This window comes from Miniopterus natalensis, chromosome 13, assembly GCF_054644295.1.
Source record: "Miniopterus natalensis isolate mMinNat1 chromosome 13, mMinNat1.hap1, whole genome shotgun sequence".
NCBI lineage: Eukaryota > Metazoa > Chordata > Mammalia > Chiroptera > Miniopteridae > Miniopterus > Miniopterus natalensis.
The window spans coordinates 2,626,993-2,639,056 of NC_142093.1; the positions used below are offsets into that span (position 1 = coordinate 2,626,993).

General features: G+C 54.1%; 1 protein-coding gene across 1 annotated transcript in view; it reads left to right on the forward strand.

Annotated features, from left to right (window-relative positions):
• The first annotated feature begins 1,580 nt into the window (after window positions 1–1,580).
• The window catches only part of GRHL1 (grainyhead like transcription factor 1), a 40,628-nt gene continuing 30,144 nt past the window's right edge, over window positions 1,581–12,064 (forward strand). Inside the window, exons 1-5 of the mRNA XM_087823335.1 lie at window positions 1,581–1,689; window positions 4,844–5,030; window positions 7,608–7,678; window positions 9,874–10,264; window positions 11,227–11,303. Of these exons, the coding sequence (XP_087679461.1) occupies window positions 1,670–1,689; window positions 4,844–5,030; window positions 7,608–7,678; window positions 9,874–10,264; window positions 11,227–11,303 (746 nt within the window). The 5' untranslated portion in view covers window positions 1,581–1,669. The remainder of the gene's footprint in view (window positions 1,690–4,843; window positions 5,031–7,607; window positions 7,679–9,873; window positions 10,265–11,226; window positions 11,304–12,064) is intronic.

A 12,064-nucleotide genomic window follows, 5' to 3' on the forward strand; every position in this document is an offset into this window, starting at 1 on the left:
CCTGTGGACCCTGGGCCTGGACCCCCTTTGCCACCCCCTTGAAGGCCTCTCTCCCTCAAGTCCAACCCAGACTCCACCCCTTGCTCCTCGGGGGCCTGCTCTGCTTTATTTCCCCCCACACAACTTGTCGCTTTCTCAGGTGCCATATAATCGACTTCTTTTTTCAATGGTCTGTTACCCCAAGTAGGATGCTGGAGGAAGGGGTTTTGTCCGTGCTGTTCACTGGCTTGTCCCCAGCGTCGGGCATATAGTGGGTCTCTCAATAAATATTGTTGACCGACCGGGCAGGTGTTATCCTCAGGAAGGACGCTTTGGGCCTGGGGCAGGGGTGGAAACGGATGGCATTGGGGTGGTAAGAGTGAGACCGCAACAGGGCGGCTGGAGGGAGCTGAGCCTGGGCCCGGAGCACGGGAGGGGAGGGGAGGGGACGGGAGGGGACAGGAGGGGAGGGCAGGTGACCTCCAGATGGGGTTCTGGGGGTGAGGGGGAGGTAGGCAGGGATGAGACGTGGGGGACGGTGGGGGCCAGCAGTGAGGGGCGAGGCTGACGCCCCCACGCAGCAGGGCCCACCCTGGCCCCCGCCGGCAGGGAAACGTCGGTGAGGGGGCTGGGGCCGCGGTCCAGGGCCTGGCCCCTAGTGGACACTGCGAGGTGGATGACCACGAGGCTGGGAAGCCGGACATCTGCGGTGGGCAGGGCGAGGAGGGCGACATCTGAGCTACCTGGGGGGGGGGAGCCAGAGGCCGCCTAAGCGCGGGGACGCGGACAGAGAGGGGACGGGGGCGGGAGGAGGTCGGGCGCCCAGAGGCTCCGGCGGGAAGGAGCCGGGCGGCGGGCGGCGGGCGGCGGGGAGGCTCCGTCTTGAGGGCGCCCAGCGCCGGGAAGGCAGCGCCAGGCCCGGTCCGGCCCGACCCGCAGGACGGCGGCCGAGGGCGCGACGGCGGGCAGAGCGCGGACACGGCGCCCGGCCGCCCCGGGTGGGCGCGCGGAGGCGGGGGCGCGGGGGCGCAGGAGACAGGGGCACAAGAGGCAGGGGGCAGGGGTGCGGGGGCGCGGGGGGCAGGGGCGCAGTGGGCAGGGGGGCAGGGGGACAGGGGCGCAGTGGGCAGGGGGGCAGGGGCGCGGGGGCAGGGGGGCAAAGGGTAGGGGGCCAGGGGCGCAAGGGGCAGGGCGCGGGGGCTCGGGGGCAGGGGCGCAAGGGGCAGGGCGCGGGGGCTCGGGGGCAGGGGCGCAAGGGGCAGGGCGCGGGGGCTCGGGGGCAGGGGCGCAAGGGGCAGGGGGCAGGGGGGCAGGGGCGCGGGGGCAGGGGCGCAGGAGCGCAGCGCGACCGCGCGGGTCGAGACGGGAAGGAGGCCCCGGCGCCCGGCGCGCCCCCCGCACGCGGCTCGGTCCCCGCGCCCCGGCCCCCGCACCCCGTCCGCGCCCGCGCCCCAGCCAATCAGGCGGCGCCGCGGGCCGCCCGTCCCCGAGGCCCCGCCCCGGCGCCGGCCAATGGGCGGCCGAGCCCGGCTCCCAGGGCGCGCAGCCCGCGCGGACCGGCTCAGAGCGAGAAAAGCGAACCCAACCCGTCGGGGCTGCCGCTCCGGACCCGCCGCCGCCTCCCGCGAGTCGGGCCACCGTCCCAACCCGAAAGTCCAGTTCTGCGGCCCGGCCGCGGCGAGCGAGCGCGATGACACAGGACTACGACAAGTGAGTGCGCGGCCGGCCCGGCGCACCTGCCGCGGGGCCGGGGCCGGGGCCGGGGGGCGGCGGGGTCGCGCGCCCCGGGAGACGGGCTCCCCCCGCGGCCTCCGCCCCCCGCGCTCCCCGCCTTTGTTCCGCGGGGCCCGGGGAGGGGCGCCCTGGCCTCGCGGACTGACCGGGCTCTGCGGCCCCCTCGCGCCCCTCCCCACCTCGGCGTCCCCGGCGCGGGGGGCGGGGGGAGACCGCGCGGGCGCCCCGGGCTCTGCCCCCCGGTGCTCGGGGCGCGGGCCTCGAGGGCTGCGGGCCGAGCGCGCGGACCCTGCGCGGCGCCCCCGCGGGTCGGGCGGCTGCTCCTGCGCCGGGAGCCGGGAGCCGCTGGCGGCGCCCCCGGGGGTCCCGCCGCGCGCGCCCGTGAGGCCCGGGGAGGATTGGGGAGGATCGAGGAGGACCGAGGAGGACCCGGGAGGATCGAGGAGGACCCGGGAGGATTGGGGAGGACCAAGGAGGACCGGGGAGGATCGAGGAGGACCGGGGAGGATCCGGGAGGGGACCCCGCCGGCCGCGCGGGGAGGGGACCCTGCGGGAGCTGCTGCGCCGCGGGTGGGGCCCGGCTGGGGCCGTGGGAAAGCTCGGGGACGGCGGGGGGGCTCCCGCGCGCGACGCTGCCCCAGGCGCCGGCCCCCGCGCCCCGGCCGGAGGTTCCAACTGTTCCGCCCGGCGCAGGGCGACATCGGGCGCTAAGCTAGGGGACCCTGCGAGGCGTAGCGCTGGGCTTCCTTGGCAACTCCCCTGTGATGGTAAAATTGTCCCAAAAAATTTTTTTAAAAATACACAAAAAACCACAAATCGCACCCACCCGAATCAGGCTGTGCCAGCGCGCCCGCCGCCTGGATGCGCAGGGAGGGGTTTACGCGGGACGCCCCACGCAGAGCCACCGTGTGCTGCGGAATATGCGGTGGGATCGTCTCTGAAACACAGCGTGGGCAGCGCTGGGGAGACCGCGGGTGGAGGGCCGGGCGCCCCCGAGGCGCTGACGCCCCGGGCACTGGCGACAGCCTGTCCTATGAGGAAGTGCACAGAGGCGGCCTGTGTCATATTTATTTCTCAACATGCGGCTCAGATAAGGCAGGTTTCCAACGCTGACATTTCGGCCTTAGGCACACTTGGGAAACGCAAGACACCTTCGGGGTGATCGCAGGCAGAACGATTTGCGAAAAAAGCTGTTCTACCTTCTGCTGCCCCTCGGATCTGGGCCCGCGTGGGAGATGGGAAGCCGAGCAGCCGGCGCTACGGGGGTTGAAGGAGCCAAGGGCTGTCATCGCCCTTTGAAAGTAGCTATTAGCGCTATTAATAATTAGCAGTAGCACCAGCGAGTCACCCCAAAAGGCACCCGCTGGTTCAGGAGCTGCCCGATGCCCTGTGCCCGATGGCACCGGCGGTGCCCCTTGCGCGTTTCGTTCCCTCGCCTCTTTTCAGCAGCCCGTTGCGTCTCTGTTCCAACAGCGCACCGTCCCGAGTCTCCTTTTTCCTCCAGATGTAAACTTTGATGCCTAGACATGCGTGAAAACACTGCCTTTGAAATACGACTTAATTTTGACGGAGATAAATTAAGTTGTTGGATTCCTCCCGTCCCCTTTTTCAAAGACGCTCTCCTTTTTTTAAAAAAAAAAAAATCTGTGTCTGTTTTTAAAGGGCCTGGGTGACTGCCAAACCCTAACCTTTGTTGATTACTTGAAAAGATAACCAGTCAGTCTTTCTACATTCACTTTTAGAGTGGGTAGGTCACCTTTAGGCAATTTACATATTTCGTCTGTGTGTTGCAATGAGAACTGATCCTTACGTTGGCTTGTCAGAATAGCGATCGTTCAGAGTGGTTCTGAACACTTCAGTTTTTTTCCTTAGAAAAAAAAGAAAGAAAACCACTTCATTTCGCTGGAGTTAGTGTTCCACTTTCTCTCGTTATTGACTTACTAAATAGTACCCACTGAACGGTTGTTGAGACTGTTTGCATTTCACGTTTTTGGAATCAGTAATGTTTGCTTTAATCTTTTAAGTCAAATCTTCTGTGAGAGTTTACTAAGATCCACGTTGATTTTTCTGGATTTTTCCCACCAAACTACACTGTTGAGAGGAAACCGTTGTTGGGCCGTGTGGAAGACTGGTAGAGATTTTTTTTAAAAAAACAAACAAACAGATTTCTCCTTCCTAGTTTTGTAAAAACCTTTTTGTTCAGTGGCTTCATTTATTGTTGTAGATTCTCAAGTGTTTATCTCTAAGATAAACAGTTCACTCCCTCCCCGGGCCAGAAAATTATGCCTCCTTATTGATTTACAGTCCCCTTTGGCCACATTCCATGCTCAATCTGCGGGTAATCAGTAGAATACTCTAACTTTCTCATATACCCCGGAGGATTAAACCAAGTCTCCCTTTTCCTCCCGCCCCCTCCTCCCCTGCTCATTTGGCTGCGGGAAGGGTTTTAAGGCCTGGAACCAGCGGGAGGAAGGGAAGTAACGTGTGGCAGGGTGAAGACTGAACCGTACGTGCTCCCTTTAGGAGGGTACGGCCTGGTTGCCTGTGTCTGGAGAGAGTCGGCGTTCTCTGTGGCCTTACTGTGGCCTTGGTGTTTGCTTATGTGAAGTGTTGGAATAGCTGAATTTTCCTGCCAGATGGTACCTCCTGGGTTGCATGTGTAGGTTAACTGCAGCTCCTCTGGCAGCCTAAATACCTTATATCTTACGGGGTGACCCACTGGCCTGCGATTGAGTTGTCTTCTGCTCTTGTCTTGATTTACTTTATAGAGTCACTGAGGAAACAATGGACTATTTTATTGGAACATCAGTGAATTGGTTGTTTGTTTCGTTTTGTTTTTTAAATATATCTTTATTGATTTCAGAGAGAGGAAGGGAGAGGGAGAGAGAGAGAAACATCAATGATGAGTCACTGATGGGCTGCCTCCTGCACGCCGCCTGCTGGGGGCCGACCCGCCCCCGGGGCGTGTGCCCTGATGAGGAATCGAACCCCGGTCTCCCGGATCCTAGTCGACGGCCCTCAACCGCTGAGCCACGCCGGCCGGGCCGTTTGGCTCTTCTTAAAAGCGAGCTTATGATGCCTTGCAGAAGGAATACATATGTTTATACATGTTTCTTAAATGTCTCCGAAGCAAACGGCCGGTGTTGGTTCTTCAGAATGAGGCACTTTACCCGCAGCGGCGCTCCTACACGAGCGAGGACGAGGCCTGGAAGTCCTTCCTGGAAAACCCTCTCACCGCGGCCACCAAAGCCATGATGAGCATCAACGGCGACGAGGACAGCGCGGCCGCGCTGGGCCTGCTCTACGACTATTACAAGGTAGGACCGCCGCCCCTTCCACTGCCCCCGTGTAAAACAGTAATTTGCCGGTAGGATGTAGCGCAGGTTGCTTGTGTAGTGACTATAAATAGTTTAATGAGCACTTTGAATTGCTCTGGTTCAAAGCTGAAGATCCGAGATCGTAGAATCAAAGGGTTGTTTTTCAAACGTGAGAAGCAGCCGGCTGCTCTGGCTCCGTCAGGAAGGACAGGATGGGGGATGCGTCTTACTGACACTGAACGTTTTACCGAAGGTAGTTCTTAGCGCCATCGGGGTGGCGGAGGCGCATCCCTGGGTAGTCAGAGTGATCCCCTTTCCCCGGAATGATGTAAAGCCTTGGATTGGATTGGACTGGGTTGTAGGATTCATGAAAAACAAGCTCACGGTATTTTCTAGTCTTGGACTTTCTAGTTCCGAGATCAGAATATTTTTTGTTGCCTGTTGCTAGAGGTTTGGATGAGTCTTCATTAAGGAGAGTCTCTCCTCTGCCTGGAGGTTCACGTGGTGTTCAGGACATGACACACTGCCCTGTATCGTCATCGCTGTATCGCTGTCCTAGTGATGCTAGCTGCCACTTACCGGTCACCTAGACTGTGCTAGACCTGCTCACAGCATGCGTGATACTTCCGACGCGTCCCTGCAGGATCCTTGTGGCGTTACCCCTGGTTTGCAGATGAGAAAGATAAGTTCTCAGGTCCCACAGCTAGTGTGTGTTGCCGCCAGGACGTCAGGCCTGGTCTGGTTTGTGCCCAGGTTGTCCTCTTGGGTGTGCCATGGGGTCTCCCGAGGAATGGGCCCCGCTTGCTGGACTCTCCTCAGCAGATACGTGAGGATGGCTACGTGTTAAGTTCATGTTTGCCGCCTTTTTGTTTTGAAAACTTCCAAACCTGTAGAAAACTTAAAATAACAGGATAATCAACTCCTTAATACTTTCCCTTAGGTTGGCCATTTGCCTGCCTTTTGTTATAGTCGGGCCCTGAGTTCCTTCCCGAATGTAAGAAATGCAGAGCCCTGGCCTGTTTGGCTCAGTGGTTAGAGTGTCGGCCCTTGGACTGCAGGGTCCTGGGTTCGATTCTGGCCCAGGGCACGTACCTCAGTCGCAGGCTGGATCCCGGCCCTGGTTGGGTATGTGTGGGAGGCAACCAGTCGATGTGTGTCTCTCACATCGACATTTCTCTCTCTCTCTCCCTTCCCACTCCCTCTGAAAAGCAATGGAAAAAATATCCTCAAGTGAGGGTTAAAAAAAAGAAAAGAATAATGCAGAGGGGAAAAAGCAAAGAGGATAATTTGATATCAAAATTAGGGTGGGACCTAAACAAAAGGTTTAATTATTTTCTGATACGAGGTCGTGTGGTCAACTTGTGTTTCGGAGAGCGAGGTATTTTTTTCTTTGAATATGAATGGAAACTTGTGTAGTAACTAGTGAGGCTGCAAGAAACCTTGTCTGGGAAGTACGGCCACTAAGGTTCCTTTGAAGTAGAACTTATTATATAATCTGTTCTTTTTATGGCTTGTTTTATTGACTCAATCAGTGTGAAGACCCTGAGTTCTTCCTAAGTATTAATTATGAAGTTTGAAGTTACATATTTGTAACTGAAACTCTTGAGAGTGGGAGGAAACCAACAGGTTTAGTGCCAGAAAGACTGACTAATGATACTGATTGCAGTGTGTGTGTGAAATAAAGGGTCCTAAAGGTATTTTACACCTTAGGAGGAGATCAGTTTTCCTGTCTGCTCATTAAGGGTGGCAATCTTAGCAGTTCTCTGTGTCAAGCTTCTTTTGATAAGTGTAGGGTTTTTTGTTTGTTTGTTTTTAAATGAACCAACTTATTTGTTTCCATTTTTCAGGTATAACCACCAGTCATTTTTACATAACAACCTTGGTAAAGATTTAAAAGCACATTATTAATGCATGAAAAATACATTTTTTTTCCTTTAAGGGTAAAATAAGTTTCAAACATCTTAGCAGGGTTGGCGCACACGTTGGGAGCACGCCTCAGCTGGCTGAGGTCCGCAGTGTCCCCGCGATGTTTGCCTGTGGTCGCCTCCCGTGCAGAGGAGAGCAGAATCGGACAAGGAACGGAGCTCACTGAGTTCCGTTTGTCCTTTGGATGATGGGCCATAATAATCCCCAGTGTCTAAAGAAATGTATCATTGGAAACCAGCATTTGGATCTTGGGGGTGCTCTGTGAACACAGCTGATCCTTCTGATTTTGCATTTGATCTGAAAGGAAAAGTAGCAGAGAGGAGCAGCAAGAAAGCCGGACGCGCCCAGATGTGCGTTCAGTAATGCCTTTTCCCCATTTACCTGCATAAACCAGGGCAGAGCTATTTCTTTTAAGAGATGAAACCCAAACTCAGTGACAGTAAGTGTTGGGATGCCCTGGGTCTGTTTGACAGCGAAGTGATAGTTGGTTTTTCCATATGCACCTGGTGGCCAGGTTGGAAGCTCTTGAGGGCAGACGCTGTGCCATCTGTCCTGCTGCCCCGGAGCCTGGCGTTCGGGAGGCGGCAGGAGGCGGAACCTGTGCGTCGCTGAGTAAGGGTCAGATTGTCACCATGTGTGTTAATATCTCAGGTTCCTCGAGAGAGAAGGTCGTCAACCGCAAAGGCTGAAGTTGAGCACCCAGAGGGCGATCACAGCAAAAGGTAATGTCTGGCGCAAGCCTAAAGCAGGCCTCTTGAAAAATGCCAGGTGTCTGTGACGGTAAGATGGGAGTTTGTTCCAGTGAACCAGTACAAGAGGAAGAGAGGTAGGCTGGACTCTGGCTGTCTAAACTGACATTTCATTACTGCTTTGCCTCTCACCGGTGATGATTCTGTTGCTCTGAGGAGTCACCAGCTCCTTTAGACGTGGTTGCCTTTTCTAGAAAGCAAAGCGAGAACTTTCTCCCCCCACAGGAGTGTTTTCAGTGATCACAAACGTGTTCGCTTATTTGTCTTTGATGTTCCCTTAAGGATGTGGCTTACGGCAGTGGTGGGGTCCATTAAAAAAAGCTGAGTACCGGTGATCTTGAATAACTATCTAAGCGAACCTTAATAAAGCAAATTCAACTGTATTCCAAACTCCTGTTAAAGGTATTTTTTTAAATATTCTATGTTAAAACTTTCAGAAAACTAAATTAAGGTTTGAGTTTATAGTCATGAAAAGAAAATTTAAATATACCTTTAAAATTGCCCTGTGGCCCTAGTCAGTTTGGCTCAGTGGCTAGGGCATTGGCCCTTGGACTGAAGGGTCCTGGGTTCGATTCCAGCCAAGGGCATGTACCTCAGTTGCAGGCTCGATCCCTCGCCCCTGTCAGGGCACGAGCAGGAGACAACCAATCGGTGTGTCTCTCTCACATCGATGTTTCTCTCCCTCTCCCCTCCACTGTCTTTGAAAAGCATTGGAGCCCAGCCGGGCGTGGCTCAGCGGTTGAGCATTGATCTAGGATCCAGGGGATCAGGGTTCGATTCCCAGGCAGAGCACATGCCCGGGTTGTGGGCTCCATCCCCAGTTGGGGGCGTGCAGGGGGCAGCAGATCAATGGCTCTCTCATCATTGATGTTTCTATCTCTCTCCTTCTCCCTTCCTCTCTCTAAAATCAATAAAAATATATTTTTTTTAAAAAAGAAAAAACAGAAAAGCAATGAAAAAAATATCCTCAGGTGGAGATTAAAAATAAAAAAGAGCCTAAATGATTCGAGGACGCTTGGAAAATTCATTAATTTTACCCTGGACTAGAATCATCTTCTATTTCCTAGGGTATTTATTAAAGCAAAAGTGATTTTATGCAAATATATCTACTGGTGCAGTGTAATCATAGGTGCTCTTATGGTGGAAGAGAAAGTCAAAGAAGTATAAGTATTGGGAACACAGGTGGCCCAGTAATAACAGCGCACAGTTCTTGAGCCCTGGGTGCGAGGCATTGTTACACACGGCAGGGCGTTGACTCATTCACCCTGACACAGCCTCGTGAGGACAGACACCACTGTCCCCATTTCACAGGTGAGCAGTTACTCAGAGGTGGAGTAACCAGCTCAAGGTCACACCAAATTTGAGCCAGACTCTAGAGCCTGTATGAGAGCCACCATACTAGACAGACCCAGCTAACCATGTTAGTAGCTTCAGGGCTCTAGTAAAACTTGGTAATTTATTAGAATTATTGAAAGTAAAGTGTAGCCCATGGCTCAGCGATTGAGCATCGACCTAGGATCCAGGCGATCGGGGTTCGGTTCCCGGTCAGGGCACAGGCCCGGGTTGTGGGCTCGATCAATGACGCTCTCATCACTGATGTTTCTCTCTCTCTCCCCCTCCTTTCCTCTCTCTGAAATCAATAAAGATATATTAAAAAAAAAAAAAGTAAAGTGTAATAGAGGAGAGTTCTGAGTTTTCAGTATTCAAAACTCAAAAATACGTTTGGATTTCATTTGACCTGTAACTATGAAGTCTAAGGCCGTCATGGGTTGTCCTGCATTTTCTATTTCTTTCATTTCTACCAAGTGTATTATAATTATTGCACGGGACCCAGCGGCCCAGTGCCATTAGAAAAATAAAAATTGTCCCTGGCCGGGTGGTTCAGTTGGTCGGACCACTGTCCTGTGCACCAAAAGGTTGTGGGTTCGATTCCCAGGCAGGGCACACACCTGGCTTTTGGATCTGATCCCCAGGTGGGGTGCGTATGGGAGGCAGCCGATAAGTGTTTCTCACATTGATGTTCCTCTGTCTCTGTCTCCCTTCTTCTCTCTCTAAATCAATAAAACATGTCCTTGGGTGAGGATTGAAAATAAATAAATACAATTAAAAAGTAAAAATCGTCAGAGGGCTGTGTTCACATTGAAACTGCTCTGTTTGTCTTCTTAAAGAACCAGCGTGCCAAACGTGCCCGAGCCGCCCCTCGTTTCTGCCGGAGAAAACAGGGTGCAGGTTCTGAAAAACGTGCCGTTTAATATCGTCCTTCCCCACGGCAACCAGCTGGGCGTCGACAAGAGAGGCCACCTCGCAGCTCCCGATACAACAGTCACCGTCTCCATAGCAACGATGCCCACCCACTCCATCAAGACGGAGACCCAGCCCCACGGCTTCGCTGTGGGGATCCCGCCCGCAGTGTATCACCCTGAGCCTGCCGAGCGGGTGGTGGTTTTCGACCGGAGCCTCAACCCCGAGCAGTTCAGCTCGGGCGCCCAGCCCCCGAACGCGCAGAGGCGAACTCCGGACTCCACCTTCTCGGAGCCCTTCAAGGAAGGCGTCCAGGAGGTAGGGAGGCGGGCATCCTCCTGCGGCACCGTGCGAGTGTGGGGTCCGCCCCTTCCCCCTTACGTAAGCCTGAAACTCAGCCTGAAGAGAGTGGATTAGGAACAAAAGTGGGGCTTTCAAAGAGAAAAGGCCCCGGGGTGTAATTTGTAAACTAAACCTATAAAACCAGAAATTATCGGGCACACGGCTAATCTTACCAGCAGCTGAGTTACCGATTAGGATTGCAGCGAGCGGAGCAGGAGGAAGGGAGCCCCGCACCTAGTTTTCCACCGACAGCAGGTGGATCCACGTGGTCTGTTTTCGGCGGCTGCAAAGGCCCACGCAGGCTCCCCGCAGCCGGTCTGAGTGTAAAGTGACGCGTCGTGTGTCCGTTTGCTCGGCGGTTCTGGGTTGGCGGTGCTGTCAGGGAGGCAGGCGGAGCTGGAGGCCAGGCGCGCTGCGTGGAGTTTACAAGTGAACTGCAAATGCTTCCGAGCGCTTTGGACTGAAGATGTTTCAAACCGCGTTTAACAAGGGGGGGGCGGGGACTATCTCTGCCTGTGGAAATGGGAGTAGAGTAATAACCTCCTGAGAAAGCGCACCGGCCCACCCCACCGTGTGTGAACTTGACACCCTGTCCTAACGTGGCACAGTGACAGTGCTGACTCCCCAAATCAGGAGGCGACGTTTGCAGACACGAGAATTTGAACAGAATTAGTATGTTGGGGAAAGGGAATTAGTGAAGCACTTTGTGGGCGTCCTTAGATTGTTTTAATTTAATCGAGCGGCATATAAAATGAATGTTTTTCTTTTTAATGTCTTTTTTTAAGTTTTCATAGAATTAAAACTTTTATTTTCAAACAAACGTTGAGAGAGTAGCGGGTTGCTGCAGCCACGGGCTCTGTGCCGTGTCTACGTGGGTCTTTAGTGAGCAAGCCTGGTGACCGGTTCAATAGTTGTGGCTCATTCCCTTGATATTTCAGGTTTTCTTCCCCTCGGAGCTCAGTCTGCGGATGCCGGGCATGAACTCAGAGGACTATGTTTTTGACAGTGTTTCTGGGTAATAGTTGTCTTTTAATTTGACTTTTTATCTTTCAGCTTTTAAAACATTTCCTTTCGTTAATTTGATGTTGAAAAATCAGAGGTGGCTTTCGCGGGCTCTCAGCTGCACCTTAACTGCAGTCGCTGTCGCAGTGGCGCCTTTCTTTGCCGCAGGACAGTTGCTTCGTGCTTTCGACTCTGAGCTGTGGTTCGTGTCCCTCAACCCTCGGTGTTGGTGCTTCTTCTGTCCTTTGGCTTCTTTATGTGATGGTGGCAGAGCGGGACCCGAGGGAGGAGAGGAGGGCGGCAAGTTAGAGCCCTGAGGTCCCAAAAGTCCATTTCTAAAGTGCATCATTCCGTGAGAAACGGGAGTAACATCAGGTGGATAAAGGCTTCTATTTTTTTTAATTAGCCTCGCTAATGATAAAATAAATGAAGTCAACTTTTTTTCTGACCAGATAACCTCTTTTAAACCTCACAAGACAGTGTCTCACTCTCGGAATATGCGTGTTTTCCAGGTTAATTATGAACATATATAAAAACACCTCCAGATTTTTCAGAAAGAGTTTAAGATTTCATTTTATAGTCTTGTTTTATGTATTTTTTTGTGTGTGTATATTTTGAAGTAAAGAAACGTTTTATTCAGAAGTCTAGGATCTTATGGGAATGGAGACTTCCCTTAAAGACCCGCCTCGGGGTGCAGGAGTCACAGGCTGAGATGCCTTTAGGGTCTAGGCCAGGGGTTGGCCGCTCTCTCTGGAGGGTCAGGTGGTGAGCGTC